Below are 17,265 nucleotides of genomic sequence, written 5' to 3' on the forward strand. Positions count from 1 at the left end.
TTCACCTTGCAGCCTTTCTTACACTCTGCCAGTATCACTCAAGAATATGTTTAAGGGAGCAGGAGAAAATGTCAATCTTCTTCTCTCGCCCAACACTGAAAGAATATATCCCACATCTTGGAGAAAGTATTGGATGCAAACTTCTTCCTACTCTTCCCAACAAATGGCTGGCCTACACTGGGAACTTAAATCAGCATAGCTACATCCAGGGCCGCCGAGAGCGGGTTTGAGACCCAGTGAAAAAAATGTTTCGGGCCCACCAGTAAGGGCGGGGCCCCCTTCCAGAATTTTTTCAGGCCCCCCAGCAAGGGCAGACCAGCTAAACAGGGACAACGAGAGGGGGGGGAATGTCAATCCCTGAGAGACGTAGCTATATTAACCTAGCCCCCGGTGCAGATAGCTCTATGTCAACAGAAGCACCCGCTCCCAGGAGCGTAGGTAGTAGCTACACTGAAGCACTACAATGGCACAGCCGAAGCGCCACAGTACTGTTCCAAGCCCCCAGCAATCTTCTTCGGTATTGAAACCAATCAACATCCAGGCCATTAACACATTCATAGGGTCCTGGTTTAGGAGATCATGATTAAGAAACCACTTTCATGGTCAGGAGATGGTAATACTTCAGCAGTTGGACATTACAGCCTTTGACAAATCTCCTGGAGTGCATGAGGCTATAGACTCCAGTCCCACAGAAATAGATTCAGTTGGACACTCTGATCTGCTACAGCAGCGTTTCCCAAACTTTTTTGGCCATGGAACACTTTTTAGCCTATTACGGAACACTTATAATATTATTTTGTAGTCGTTTGGTTTTCAAATAAAAAATTGCATTATTTTATAAAACAAAGCAAAAAATACAAATTTAAAGTAACTTGAACTAACAATTTCTAACTGGAAAGCGCGTATAAAGTAGTACAAAAATCAAGTGCAAGAGTCAAAATTTAAAACAGTGTTCTACTTTAAAAAACCTGTTTTTATATATACACAAACACCAAACAAATTAGATTTTTACTAGGAAAATCTATTTTTATAAACAGAAATCCAAATTTGGATTTAATGGGATTGGTGTTTCTGCGTTTTTCTATCACAAATTTGCTTAATATTAGGAATAATGCTGGAAAGTTGAATCCTCATCTCAGGTGCAGCATCAAGTGTATTCCTATATTTGGTTTTTGTTGCAGTATAATACGAAAATCCCGTCTCACACAAATAAGTTATAGCAAAAGGAAGGAGCACTCGAATTGCACCTTTAGCCACATTAAGGTACTCTTCTATTAGGCTGCTCCAAAAATTATTCAGCGGAAGATCCTTAAACTTTTGTTTCAAATCAGAGTCAGAAATTAAGTCAATTGGGCTTTCATAATCGTGCGCAGTAAAGCCAACTGGTTTGGCTGTAATTACAAATGGATTTCGAACCCAAGCATTATCATCAGTAGTTGTAGGAAAATAGTCTAATAAAGAGGCCTGCAAGTCACGTAAGTGCTGTAAAATGGTGCTGGCAACTTCTTCATGGATCGTAGAATTTATTTCAGTCAGAAATTCATGTACTGTAGGGAAAAAGTCGACGTTATTCTGTTCTACAGAAGATGCCCAGAATTCCAGTTTCTTTTTTAACGACAAAATTTTATCCATTGTAGTAAAAATGGTCACATTCTTTCCTTGCAGCGACAGATTAATTCATTTAATTTTGCAAAAATATCTGCAAGATACGCAAGTCTCATTAGCCATGAAGAATTTGTCAGACAGTCATTAAATTTTTGTCCTGAATTATCTGGAGTGAAGAATACCAGTAGTTCACTACGATGCTCAAAAAGCCTCACAAGCACTTTTCCTCTGGATAGCCACCTCACTTCTGTATGTAAAAGAACCGCTTTGTGCTGACTATCCATTTCCTGACACAAAATTTTAAATAACCTGGATTGAAGTGGTCGAGATTTAACAAAATTGATAATTTGTACTGCTTCATCGAGCACAATTTTCAGATATGCTGGTATTTTTTTTACGTGCAAGTGCTTGTCTGTGTAGAACACAATGGCTCTTAGCGCTTTCTGGTGCCACGCTTATGATTCGTGTTACAGCTCCCTTCATCTTCCCGATCATTGCCCGAGCACCATCAGTACATACATCAATACATTTTCCCCAACTAATTTCATGCTCTCTGATACAATTGTTGATGCAGTTGAATATTTCTTCTCCAGTTGTGTTGCTTTGCAGAGATTCACATAAGAGCAGGTCCTCTTCAATAGTATTATTAAATCTATATCGGACAAATATTAGTAGCACAGCAAGGCCTGAAACGTCAGTGGACTCATCTTGTTGTAATGAATACTCATGGCAAATTTTCAGTCGGCAGACTAGCTCTTTTTCTATGTCATCGGCAAGATCTTTAATACGGCGTGCAACAGTATTATTTGACAATTGTACAGCATCAATTTTTTTACCAGACTGCTTGCTCAACATGCATGTTACAATATCTTTCACGCAAGGCTTGATAAGCGTTTCTCCAATAGTGTGAGCTTCTCCAGCAAGCGCAATATGGTAACTTACTCGATAAGATGCCTCTGTTGCACTTTTGTTGTCTGTTTTAGCTATTTTAATCATCAAAAGTTTATAATTTCCAAGTGAGTCACACTTCCTCTTGAAAAAACTTATATCTTTGTCTTTGTATTCAGCATGCTTGGTTTCCAAATGCCTACGAAGTTTAGCTGGAGCCAATGAACCATCTGCTAGTATTTTGTTGCACACTATGCACTGCACATCAGAAACATCTTTATTTCCAACACATGTAAAACCGAAAGACAAATAACTTTCATCATACTTTCGTTTCGGTCTTTTAACACCTGCTTCTTCTTGTTTTTTTATATACTTCGGTGGAAATTCTTTCACCTTGGATAACTCACTAGTACCAACAGATTTTTCGGCAACAAAAGACTGCAATTGTTCATCCTCACTTTGAAGTGTCGCAATATTTTACTCGTTTATTTCGGCCACAGTTGGAGTACATGCTTTTCGTTTCAAAGTTCATCCTTCAGGCCCCCAAATCCATGGTGATTAGGTTTAGTAACAATATTTAGAAATACTGATTTTTGTCAAATTTTGTTTGTCACAAATATTTATATTGTTTCGAGCGAAGCTAGTTTAGTTGTGCTTATCGCACAAACGGTAAAGACCCACAGGTTTGAACGTGTTGAGTGAATATGTTAAATTCAACATGGTGTAAAGAGAATGGTGTGTGCATAGCACTGCAGTTCACGCAGCCTCGAGCGGAAGGGGTACGACGTCACTAAGTGAAACGTGCCCGAAAGGGGTAGACGTCAACATGCTTGCGTGCCACGTTCTCTTTACGCCATGATATTCAATACGAGATCTATCAATAACCGTAAAAAGAGTTTTACGTTAAATTATAGTCATTCAAAAAGAGTTGTAAACTACGCTTCAAATATGCCAAATTTAAAATTAAAAAAAAATTAAAGACCTTTTTTCTAATTATGATTCTTTCACGGAACACCTATTCACATCGTGCGGAACATATTACATAGAGAATGACAAGTAATTTATACTAGGACAATCATGCTCTCCCACATAAAATTCAGCGGGAGGGCAAAATTCCCAAGTTTACATCTATTCAGCATGCAATGTTTTCATATCTCTGGGGTGAGCAGAAGTCGTGGCCCTCTAAGCCCCGCTGCTATCCCAATATCTGTGCGAAATCCTACAGATCTCAAGACGTCTGCAGAAAGCAAGGAGACTGGTACAAAGGATAAAGTACTTTGCTCCCTGGTACAATGGCTCCATCTCTAATACCATCATACGTGTCTTATCCTGAATCTGAGGGGTTTGCCAGTAGGAAAAGAGCCACAGGAATTAATGCTTACAAGATCTACATTTATCTTCATAGGTTTTTCCAAGGGGTAATGCCACACAGTGTGTCAGTCCCATAGCAGTGTCCCTCAAAACCCTTTTAGCCCTGACAGACTTTGTAAAGGACATTCTTACATAAAATAAGAGGTGGGTGCATGTAGATACTCTTGCCCCCTTCCCCCGCCCCCAAACAAAGTAACTGAAAATCTGTTGAGGATGTTCAACTACTTTCATCCCCTTCCCTGCAAAACCAAGTAACAGAAATGCAAGTTACAATGCAATTTATATGGTCTACTGCATCATTCATAACTATAAAAAGGGACAATAAATGATGTTAGAACTGGCCATCTTCCATGACTAACCAGCAAAAAATCCCAGTTGGGAACCAGTGACTCTCTGCAGGCATCCCACAAAGCTAATCAGGTGCTCAAAGGCAAATGTAAAGCCCCAGCTCTTTTTTAGCAATCTGCAATGAGCCTGTTAATCAAGAGGAACAGGTTTTCATTATTCCTTATGCATTCAAGGTATATATTGGGGGAAGAGAATCTCAGCTCACGTCTGTTCTCTGGCTGAGAAGAGAGGATTTAAATCCAGATTAATGAAAGTTTGGATTAATGAAAAAGTTTGATTTTTTTCCTGTTAAGTAAGAAAACGAAAAGATCTATTAGAACATCTTTACCTGTCCTGAGTGCTTTACCCCCGCCCCCAAAGCCATAGTTCCAGTAATGAAGATTCCACTACTTCACAGGCCTTAACTAAATAATTGCAGAGGCAAAACTAACAGTTGCAAAGTCTTTGAATTTCAAGAAGCAATAAAAAAGTACTTTCAAGCAAGTTACAAGCAGAAGAAAGATTGGAGCTCAAAATGTCAATATTTAAAACGTGTGGTGAAGGATATGCAAGTTCCTTTTACCCACTTAGACAGTTTCTGATAGTCTCTGCTGACATAGGGAACTGTTGGAGACAAATCATTTCCCCAGTATCCATCTTCCCAAGCTCTCTGGATCAAGGACTGAATCACAGGGAAGGTCTACACTTACCTCTGGGTCTGGCGGTAAGCAATCGATCTTCTGGGATTGATTTATCACGTCTTGTCTAGACGCGATAAATCGATCCCGGATCGATCCCGGAAGTGCTCGCTGTCAACGCCGGTACTCCAGCTCGGCGAAAGGAGTACGCGGCATCGACGGGGGAGCCTGCCTGCCGCGTCTGGACCCGCAGTAAGTTCGAACTAAGGTACTTCGAATTCAGCTACGTTATTAACGTAGCTGAATTTGCGTACCTTAGTTCGAAGGGGGGGGGGTTAGTGTGGACCAGGCCATAGATATGTGCTTGTACAGAACCTAGCACAACAGGACCAGATTTCGAGGTGCTTTGGACTCTACCACAATGCAAATATGTAAATAAATAAATAAATAAATAAATAAACGAACGAATGAATGAATGGCAAGTATTGGTCAGAGTTCTATATCAGGCTGGTATGTATTTGGATCTCACATTACAGTTCCTAATATAAACGTCTCCTGGATTGTGGACTAGGGAATGAAACATTGTCTCTCCATTCTTTTGGTTTACTAAAGCAGTTTTGCTCACATCCCAAGAGAAGTCTGGTAGATGACATAACTGTTTTATATCTAGCATGGAAGTGCATACTAAGGAACCGTAAAATAATTTCCCACCTTCAGAGAGTGACTACATGCTACCATGCAGCAAATATCACTGGATTTCCTGGGATACACTTTAGAGATGAGATAGAACTATGGCCTGACTGTCATTTATTCAACAATCACCAGAGGATCTCCAGGACTTATTTCCAAAAGAGAAAAAATGATTTTTTTTTTAAACTTTACCTGATAAGAAAACTCTGCACAAGTATTTTGGGCAAGGATTCACCAAGTTACCTAAAACCATGCCCAACTTGGAGCATGTGAGGAGTCCCACTGATATCAACGAGATTCTTAACATATATAAAGTTCAGCATATGCTTAAATATTTGCTTATTTGAGGCCTTAATTAAGAGGTATTTGAACTATACTTCAGACTGTTAAAACAATTGGAATTACTTCTGCAACAATGCAAATAATGGGGAGGTTCCCCCCGCTGCCTTTTTTGCATTGATGGACTGAATTAACATCTACTATGAGCTTTCTAAACTGGTCCAGCATGAAGAGAATAACATGTATATTTTAATGGTTAAATATTTTTGACTTTTATCTAATTTTTCCAATTAAAAGATTAAAAAACTTTACTCCTAATTCATGACAATAGACAAGACAGCTTCTAATTGTTCACGAACAACATAAAAAGGTGTTGGCTGTACAAGTGAAGCAATATCATTCCACAAATACATACAATATGTTAAATTTTAAAATATATTATCTGAATGCAAAGAATTTAATAACTCATAACATTTAGCACTTACAAAGCATTTTGAAAATGTAAAGTTCCACACAAACATTAATTAATAAGAAAAAAAGCAATGATAATCTAAAACTGATCTTCAAAACTGATTAGCATTTTTCTAGTCTCATATAAATACTCATTTTACCAGCACTTGTGGACTCAGAAATACATAGAATGTTATCTCATCTGATTTAAACCAGAAATAATGGACTTTTTGAAAATGTATAACAAACCCTTTTGATAAAGTAAGGCAATCTACCTTAACCAAACTATTTGTACTCAGAAAAAAAAAAACATTCACATTTAGTTTAATCTACATAAATATATCTAAACATATTGAATATCTGCGATGTAAAAGATGGAATAATGTAAGAACAGGTCTGCTAATGCTGCCAATAGCACTAGCAGCCCTGGAGGAGGCACGATCGAGCAGATTCACACCATTATATATCACATTCGCATCCTTTCCTGTGCTGAGTGCATAATTTTGACTATAAGGGTTAAACAAGTGTACTAGTGGGCAGTTCCCAGGATGCTCTTCTCCAGTGTTCAGGGGCACTATGTCTTACAAAGTGATTATGCCTCCAGCTACTTATTGTAAGACACAATCACCCGAGTGCCTAGGAAGTGTCCACTGTTATACCGGTGACTGACACAGTTCAATGGGACTGGTTATGGGAGTATCTGCTCATAATAATAACTATGGAGGTCACAATCTGGCCCATAAAATAATTAAAACATACTGAAATGTGATGCCTGAAACACTATAAAACATCCGTTCAGTAGTAGACAGCTATGAATGTCCATCTTTTTGAAAGGCCTTTGCTGTGCATAGGAGTATTAGAATATTTGAATTTTGTAAATCAGATTTTATTCTACAGTTTTATCAACTTCAGTAAACTAGCTGTACAAATACAAACATTTTATGATCTATTTTTAGTGTATTTCAATGAATTAAAGACCTGCCTACTCTATTCTCCTGTAAAAGGGTTGTTATTCAACATACTGTCTCAGAACAGAAGAGCAGTTCTTTTCTGCCCTGAAATTAAAAATATTTCTGTTGGAATTAAAAGCTTAAGGCAGTAAATGCTTTAAGCATCAAGATTATGGGAATTGCCTGTAGTCTACATTTTTACTGAGAGCGTAGGGGAGTATAGTTTTCTAATATACAGAGTAACTACCACAAACAGTAATCTTTAAACTAAGCTGATTAAGCAAAATGGCAACTAAAAATAATAGATTTAAAACAAAAAAAACAACAAAAATGAAATTAAGTGTTCCAGTGCTGTAAAAGACTGCCCTGTCATAGTACATAACTCATGGAGTAGGATTCAGAAGAAAAGGAAATGATTTAAGGTTCTCTTTGTGAAGTTTGTGAAGCAAAGGGGCAGGAAGTCCATGATGTTTGACCCCAGATATGGAAACAGCCTCTGAAAGCAGCCTCGAAGCCTCACAGATCCATGGCAGGGATCAACAAGAGGCCAAATGTCCTCTTCCTCTGCAGAAGCTTTGTGCCCCAGTGTACCCCTACCTCCAATGGAGCTGTGCTACCAGGGCTTCCCTGACCAGGAGATCGATAGAAAAGATAATACAGTCCCTTGCATTAATTTATTATGTGGTATTGGGATGCCCCCAGGTGAAAGACCACTGTGCCCATCACCAAATCTAGAGTATCCTGTGGGATATGTTAGAGGCCAGAGGCCAGTACACCAGCTCTAGCCCATGGTAACCTAGTAGTTCGGCTTTAATGGAACCCCACTACCAAATATTTCCAGTAACCATATGAAAAAAAAAAGGATATAAACAGTGAAACTTATTTAAACAAGGTTTTTCCTCCCCTCTGGCCTGTGTGACCAGCATGTGTTTTATCAGTTGTTTACCAAATTAAGACAGAAGACCAATCATACTTGGCTTTGACAACAACACTTATCTCTTTCTCTTTCTGTATGTAAGAATGAAACAGCCATCTCTTATTGCAGGTCTGATTTATTTAAAAATATCCACTTGCTGCATAATTTAATAGGAACCATAAACTACTTGTGAGAGGATTGCATTAAGGTTTCAAGTTTTATATTTCTACCCCCAAAGATATTGCTTATGGCTATTTATAAAGTTTTAAAGTATTTATGGGAGATCACTTTTAAAAACCTCATAGGCTCTGGGTTTAGGATAAAATACAGTTCATTGTGGATGAAGCATGACTTGTAGATCAAAACACCACTTTTTTAAATCCACAACTAAACTGATTAACTCATAGAAGGCATTTTTAGGAGAAAACACAGGCTGACAAGTTGTGTATAACAAGTAACTTGTGTTAGACTAAAACTTGTTATACTAAGGATGGAATAACTGCCCAAATAAGAGTGGTTAATCACATAACAACAATAAATTAAGTCTTCCATCCTGCACTGAGAATCATGTGTATGCATCCTACACAGCACCAGAGACTTACACAAATTTTTTTCAGGGCTGTGCTTACACAGTTCTCAGAGCAGGACTAGAACCTACATTTGTTAATTTTATTAGCACTAACTGTTAGTGCTATATTCAAACATTATAATCTAGAGTACTTGGATGGGAAAAACCTATTTCTGTTAATGATAATATCTGGAGAAAATGTGATGTTATTAATATGTTTCATCATAAGCTCCCTCCATATTCAGTAGCTGTGATTTGACGACCGTTCTGGATTCTTACAAACTTTCCCTCGGACATGAGTAGAAGTGTTGAGAATTTGCACTGAAGGATCACAATATCCTACTTTCACACTCAGGTTCATACACTTACCTGGAAATAGGATAAGGATAAAAAAAAATGTAGACTTCACAACTGTGAACATTTTATTACGAGACCTTACCACCACCACTTGCCTTTTGGAAGTCCTGAGTTCAAGCTAGAGATGGTTTGTTATTTTCTGCTGAAGCTCTTTTTTGGACAGAAAAATCCATTTCCATAAAATGGAAAACCTCCTGACATTTTTCAAATTTTCCATTGGAACATGTCAAGTCAAACTGAAAATATTTCAATTTGTCAGGCCAACCCAATTTTTTTTTCGGGTCAGCTTGACATTGTGTGTGTTTGCTGGAGCTGCCACAATGCCTCATGGGAGCTGCAGTTCTAATATCTCATGACTGCATTCTTTATTCTATGGGACAGTCTTCCTGGCAGAACTACTACATTTTCCAGGATGCACCACAGTCTCCCCTCTAGTTGAACCAGTATGATGAATCATGAGATTCATGTGACCACTGTGCATCATGAGAAGAGTACTCTGGCCTGGGAACTCAGCTCACAGAAAAGGATGGGAGCATGTGGCACCCAAACTATAGCAACCACGAGGCACTAAAGCAGCTCAAGTAGATGTGGATTAGTGCTGAACCAAACTGAAATTTAATGTTTTGAGTCCGTTCAACAAACCAAAATGAAACATTTCAATTCAGCAATGTCAACACAAAAATTGACATTTCAAAATCCAAATTTTTTGAACTTAATGTTCTGTGAAAAATGTCAGTATTTTGACTTTTTGTCTCAATTGTGACAAATAAAATTTGAAACATACAAATTTTATACAGAATACAGTTCTAGTTTTTGACCAGTTCTAGATCAAATACTTCCAGTGAAAAAAGAAAACATATTACACTCTCAAGTCAAAGCATTACATCTTACCTGCTTAGGAAGCCGGAAAAGAGAGTTTTTGTAGAATATATCTTTAGCCTGACTCCATGTTCCATCAATGATGATGATTGTGGACGGACTTGGGAAGATCAAAGCCAATTCTTCCAAATTAGCTGCTTCAGCTCCAGGATACAGAATTAGAGTACTAGAATTTCGGCACACAGCTGCTAATTCAGGATACCTACATGAACAGAGAGAGGACTTTGTTTTTCTGAAAGGGAATATATATATAATGTTTATCATGCCTCATTCCCATAGTTCTGACAATTTATTGACTCTTCAAATTCATCTTCTCCCAACTTCAACTATCCAACCCACTATACTCCCATCTATAGCCTTCAATTCTGCTCCTTAGTCAGGCAGAGGAATCTGCAAAGTACTAAGAGGTGTTACTTTACTACAAGCTTACAAAAGGCCTAGGGGCTAAATTTTCAGAAGTGGCTACTAATTTTGGGTGTCCAACTTGAGAGTTTTAGTTCTGATTTGCAGAGAAGCTAAGCACCCAAAACTCTAATTGAAGTCAATGGAACTTAAGTACTTAGCATCTCTTTAAAAAAAAATCAGAGTGGTCTTGGCATCTCAAGTTGGGCACCAACAGAGATAGGAAAACTTAATGGACGCTTGAAAATAATGGCCAAAAGATACTGACTCTGCAATACTCCCAGCTCCTGCCAGCCCAGTGAGCAAGACACAAGGACCAGGACAGAGTTTTAATCTCCCATATGACAGCATATAATTTTCACTAGATACAGAGCTAAATTCAGTTTATTTGCTTTAGGGAAAGTTCACAGTTATGCAGACATCGTTGAATGTTTGAATTATTTATTATGGATTTTAGTCTTATTAGGTTTTTACAAATGATTAAAAAACATATATACAGAATAGTTTCAGCATAAATAAAAAGCAAAGGACTACAAATGCTTTCATCAGATTGAGGGTGAATACTGAATACAGAAAACATTTTCCATTATGTAAGTAAAAGCATTTCAAAATGTTTCCAGAAACAAAAATCCAAGTTTAATGCGTATTTAATAGTACTAATAATAATGCAGGATTAAAGTTCCATGGCTAAGAACTAAAACATTAGGAAATGTGAAAGTTACATTTGAACTCTGAACCTTGGTTCAGTTGTATTCTGCAAAGGAACTGTGAGATTCTATGTTAATTGTCTCAGTAGTTCCACAGACTTGTTCAACATCAATGTAGAAAGATGGGAGGAGCGCAAACAATCCTGTCCAATTTGGAAGGAATATCTGGCACTGGGTGCCGCTCAACATGAAGAGGCTTTGATCCAGAAGATGGAGCAAAGTGAGAAAGAAGAAAGCAGCATACTGTAGTCTTGGATTGTAACTCAGACAACACATGGATCTGGAAATTTGTAACCAACTGTGTTGCTCTTGAATTGGGCTTGTCAGCCATAAGCGGATTCATCATGTTATGCTCATACAAAGCACACGGGATCTTTATAGAGGAAGGTAAATACACACAGCGTTTATTGAGAATACCACAGTTAGCATATGTTTTTTAGACACACACACACACACACACACACACACACACACACACACACACACACACACAGTCCTGCAGTGATGTTTATAGTTACCAGTCCAGAGTCTGGATCAATCTAGTGGCCAGCCAGATTGGTCGCAGAGGGGAGCGGGGTTCTATCGGTTGCGATCCGATACTCCTGGAGTGTGGCAAGACGAACCCAAAGTCCTATGGCAAAGCACCCTGTTCTTATAGGTTTTCTTCTTTGTTGAAACCTATGGATTCTGCTGTGTCACTTTGTGACCGGTTACTTCTTAATTGGTGTAAACATTTCAATACACTTCCAAGAGGGTCATCCTGTCCTCTGCTCCGATTTAATCAATTGTCTTTAGGGGTGCCAGCCTTCACCTCAGGGTCGTCAATCTGCCCTTCATTATGGATGCGTGTTGATGATTCTTTGATGTCCTTTAAGTTTCTTCACTCCTTCTTCCTTGACTCTGGCTATAACAATGGCCTTCACACCTTATCTTTTTCTAATGCATACATTCCTCATTCACACAAACAGATTGAGAATACAAACAGTCGTATTTTATATTGAGCAACAGGGCATTGCAAATTAAACCTTGCTAAGTTTTACAATCAATAACCAAGACAATTTACATTGAGACCCGGACCTTCAATGTTCCTCTAATCTACTTAACATAGACACAATAGAGAATCCTGTCTCTTACTTCCTAATTTGTAATACATATAGTAAACCACTGTAGCTTTATAACTTATTCTAAAACAAAAGGATGACCATAATTAGTCATAAGGATTGTTCTGGTCTGTCATTCCTTTCTGCTATTCAAAAAAGGGTGGCTGACAAGATGAAATCAAATCATACATTAATTCTCATAGTACATTATAAAATCCAGCTCCTACAATCAGGCACCTGATTAGACCTCTTATGCATAAAGCATGATCCAGTTTGGATCGACAGCTGACAATGAAAAATGGTTACAGTGACTTCACTTGAGATCTGGTCCATTTAAATGTATAAAGATTATTTTTCTAAGTGCCACTTCCATAAATAAATCTTGGAATTCGAAAGTTAATTATTACTTATATAGTGTCATAAGTGGGCATGTTGCTTTACAGACAAACGAAAGACATTGTCCCTGCACTAAGGAACTTGCCATCTACAGACCTGAGGTAATTGGCCAATTACACAACCACTACCAGACACTGTAGTGCTCACTACTATGAGTGGCCTTATTGGAGCCATGCCCAGCACTAGTAAGATTTGCAGAATAGAACAGGAGGACTTGTGGCACCTTAGAGACTAACAAATTTATTAGAGCATAAGCATTTATTAGATGCATATATGCATCCGAAGAAGTGGGCTGTAGTCCACGAAAGCTTATGCTCTAATAAATTTGTTAGTCTCTAAGGTGCCACAAGTTCTCCTGTTCTTTTTGCGGATACAGACTAACACGGCTGCTACTCTGAAACCTGTCATTTGCAGAACAGACCTTCTAAACACAGCATAGGAAGAGACAAGATCAACATAAACACAACCTGGTGGTTGGATTACAGAAGGACATGGTTAACACTAAATAAGCTCATGAGGTTATATGTTTTTGTAACATGTATATTTTAGTTCCATTTGTTTTTTAAATTAATTTGGTGTAGATGTGCAGGTTAGCTGGTCTTTTTCTTCTCATGTATCATCACTATTAAAATACACGTTGAGTGAGACATATTAGGTGTACCCTTCAATTGCACCTAACTATGCCTTTCTTTGATGTGGTGAAACGGAAATAACTTGACTTACAGATTCAATTATAATATACAGGGTTGGCAGTTAAAATATCTTTTTACTTATAAACTGAACAAATATAATATGGAGTTGCTGAGACACAAATATGTACCCCAACAATATCATTTTTAAAGCTACTTTATAGAAAGCAACAACCATGCTTTGGATCTGCCTCCTTGTGCATAAGTATTACTATACAGTTTTTAATTATGTGGTGACATACTACTTCTCAAAATAATGCTATAGGACATGATTTTTCAAAAGGACTCAGCACACACAGCTAGAGCCAGATGTTCGTAATCAGAGTTGCTCTACAGAACACTTTTGAAAGTAATGCCATTCATTTAGTTGCCCAAATGGGAACAATTGGTGAGGGACTCTTTGAAAAATTTGGTCCATGTAAACATTCTACATTTCTTTCTAAAAGCTTAAACTACACATACAATATAGTAAAATTTGTATTGTAATGGTTATGTCCAAATGAATAGAGTTATGGTTAGGTATTCAACCTGCACCTTTGCATTTCCTTAAGTTTAAATGCTAAGCTGCGTAACCTTAACAATGCCTTAATATAGTTTTTTTTTTATTTAGTTTCTTTTCTTTTTACCTTTCCTCTATTAAATTCATCATCAGAACAAAGAATAATTAACAGGTGATACAAAACAAAAAGAAAAAAGTGTGTTTCATATTAAAAGTTAATTAAATGAAGGTTAGTGAAGCTGGTTACAAAATAGGTAACTAAAACAATAATTTCTGCCCTTGTGTGTCATTGCTTGTATTAAGAAATGAAACGGTGTTTTTACATAGGTATCAGTTTGAAACATTATTGACTTTAAGACACTGCTGCACCAAGAAGATTAATTTCAGAGCAGACACCATACTGATGGCAGCCCTTCAGAAGCTGCCAAGCCTCAAGAGGGAACTAAGCCATTTAAAAAAAAAAAAAAAAACTGAATCTTCTAACTACCACCATTTATTCCACAGATCAGAGACAGATGTTTAAAGGTTTTACATCTCAGTGTCAGTCAGAAAAAAAAATGCTGCATATGAAAAAAGTGATTTTCTTAAAACAGCCCAGTTCCCTCCTGAGTACCACCTACTTCAAAAAGGCTGCAAAAAGAGTAGCAGCTGCTCCACTTCCACTATTGACTTTAGGTACCATGATTCCAGTATTTTCAAACTAGTCAGGATTTAGAATTACTTAATTTTTGTGCTCTTTTATAAACACGTGATCATGAAAAAGGCTGACAATTAAAGAATTTCAACCACAGAATTGCTGTGTACTAATTTCACTGCTATAATGCTTATCAGCTAACAATAATCATTAGCTTATCAGCTAATCCTTCAATTTGTTCTGTCTGTTTTATCATGTAAATTTTAATGTGCGTCTAATAAGGATTATCCAAAACTTTACGTTGAATGGCCAATGGTCTCAGTCATACTCATATTTAAAATTCCTAAACAAAACTTTAATATGACGCAATTATGATTTAGCAGTGGTTAAGCCATAGGTAAGGTTGTAACAGTGAATTGTGCTTAAGAAGGCACACGATGGCAACATCTGTTAGCTGTCTTATTCAAAACTTACAAATTGAGTATAAGAAAGCTTCTAATTTTCTGGATAATTATAATTTCTAGGGCAGTTATATTTTAAAATATTGTTGGAATAAAAACAAATGGTTTTATGTTTGGGTCACTAGCATCTCACTTTTTTTCAGAACCCTTTTGCAAAGATTACTAATGGAGCATCTACACTAAACTTAGTTTATATAAATACCAGTTTTATATTTTCCCATTTTGGAATTTGAGAAAAATAGTTATGCTTCATAACTGATTTGAGCTGGGCCTATTTGAAAGGGCCCATTAATTATATGATGGTGTTGTTTGCTAGGCACAGCTCTATGTCCATACATTGCATCCAGTTTCAAATTACTACAGGCCCATTTACTCTACTGTAAATGTTGACTTCAGTGTCAATTTTAAAGTGCCACATTTACGAATATCAACGTTCTTTGCTAAGTAGCATCCTATGTCTTCATACATGACAAGGTTTGTCTAGTTGCAAAAGCTGTTTGTAGGCTGTCAACATTTCTCCACTCTGACCCCATACTGCAGCTGCTGCATTCACCAGATTGTTGCCATTCTTTGTAAGGCAGCATATTATTTGCTTGCAATTTTTCATCTTTAATTTCAACAGTTTAAAAACTAGGAAAATTCATTTAATATTAGTTAAGGTTGCTCTGCTCTACTTACAACGTTTTCCTCACATAATGAAAAGCAAGTAAATTGTGGAGGCCAATAGCCATATTTCTGTTTATCTTCACAAATATAAAGTGCATCAACTGTTAACTATTATTACCTTTCTTCCACAACACACTGTTAACACCCATGGCTTTATCAACTACTACATAGCCTTAAATCTGACATACGTACAAGAAGAATACATATGGTTATTAACATATTAACTTCCTTTTTTAAGTGTATATATAATTCATACTCAGTTATAACAAACAGGACAATTTGACTTCCTGCACCACTCAGTAAATGTCATGCTTTTTGATTATTATATACACTCACACATACAGACCTTCCCCACACATTACTAGGGGAGGGAAAGTTACAAACCAACAGACCACAAGCTCAAATCCTAGTTTTTCTGGCTGTTCTTAATATTTCTGTGACCTTCACAATCCTTATTAACCAAGGATTCATACACTTAGGAGACACAATGGTCATTCACCCATTTTACAGATAAGGGCGTGTCTACATGGGGACACCCAGGAAAATTAATCCAAATTAAATGAATGTGAGGATTTAAAGTGGATTAGTTAAATGCCATTAAACCTCTGTGGTGGATGCTTTTATTCAGAATGAAAATGGCATTAATTTAGGTTAGTTTAATTCACTTTTGAATTAAGATAACACAAATTAAGGCCATTTTAATTCTGAATAAAGAGCATCCATAGAGGGGTTTAATGCAGTCTAACTAATCCATTTTAAAAATTAGTTTGCATTAACTTTCCCGAGTGTCCCGATATAGAGGATCCCAAACATAACTGCGAGATTGCACAATGTCACTACAGGCAGAGCTGGGCATAGAATTGGTCTCTACAATGACAGATCCAAGTCTCATCCACTTTGCCACACAACCTTTCAGAAGTGCGCCAAATTGTGTGCCTGCGTGACCCACTCTAACAAAGGGTAGATCGTCATCCCTCTAGTGGCCAACCACCTATGAAAGTTTGACACTAGTGCCTCCTTGCTAACAGACGTGATCCATTAACTCAAGTGGTGTTCGTTCCTGCTTTTAGATTCAGAGTTCACAAATTCAATTTTAACAGCTAACCCAAACAAGAGAGTTATCATATTTAGCTATGCTGCCTTTAACCACTAGACAACACTCCGCAGCCAGAGACAGGAACAGAGCCTGTGCGAGTTTATAGTAGTTGTGCAATCCAGTGGTAAAGTGTGTGCTTTGTCATGTTCTATGCGCTGCTCTTAACACGGAGAACAGCATGCTTTCCCCATCAGTTATTCGTACGGCTGAAATGGAAGAGATCGAATGCTGTGGATCTGAAGGTTACAGGTTTAAACATATCTGATAATCCAGGGGGAGAAGAATTGTCTAAATTAGAATGAGGACACAAATTATTTGATATTGGAAAACACTGTATTTAATGCAAATGTGAATGTTGTGTCAATATTTGTTTTATTGCTGCATTTGCAGTGTTTACATTTTGGTTAATGAGAACTATTCCATTCAAAAGAGGGTTGAGTGCTTATTGGTAACTAGTAACTGAAAGCCCGTGAGATGTAAAGTCATGTGTGTCAAAAAGCTGAAAGGTTTCAGAGTAGCAGCCGTGTTAGTCTGTATCCGCAAAAAGAACAGGAGTACTTGTGGCACCTTAGAGACTAACAAATTTATTAGAGCATAAGCTTTCGTGGACTACAGCCCACTTCTACTCCTGTTTTTTAAAAAGCTGAAAGTGGCTGAGAACTTAAAAACTGGACAGTAACAGATTATGAATCCCAGT

At 37.4% G+C, this 17,265-nt stretch overlaps 1 protein-coding gene across 3 annotated transcripts in view; it reads right to left on the reverse strand.

The window, feature by feature from the left end:
* DTWD2 (DTW domain containing 2) overlaps positions 1-17,265 on the reverse strand; it is a 199,219-nt gene that overhangs the window by 83,771 nt on the left and 98,183 nt on the right. For all 3 annotated transcript variants that reach the window (XM_065550365.1, XM_065550364.1, XM_065550363.1), the window contains one exon: positions 9,931-10,120. In XM_065550365.1, coding sequence (XP_065406437.1) covers positions 9,931-10,120 — 190 coding nt within the window. The remainder of the gene's footprint in view (positions 1-9,930; positions 10,121-17,265) is intronic.

Source organism: Chrysemys picta, chromosome 6 (genome assembly GCF_011386835.1).
Source record: "Chrysemys picta bellii isolate R12L10 chromosome 6, ASM1138683v2, whole genome shotgun sequence".
NCBI classification, from domain to species: Eukaryota; Metazoa; Chordata; order Testudines; family Emydidae; genus Chrysemys; species Chrysemys picta.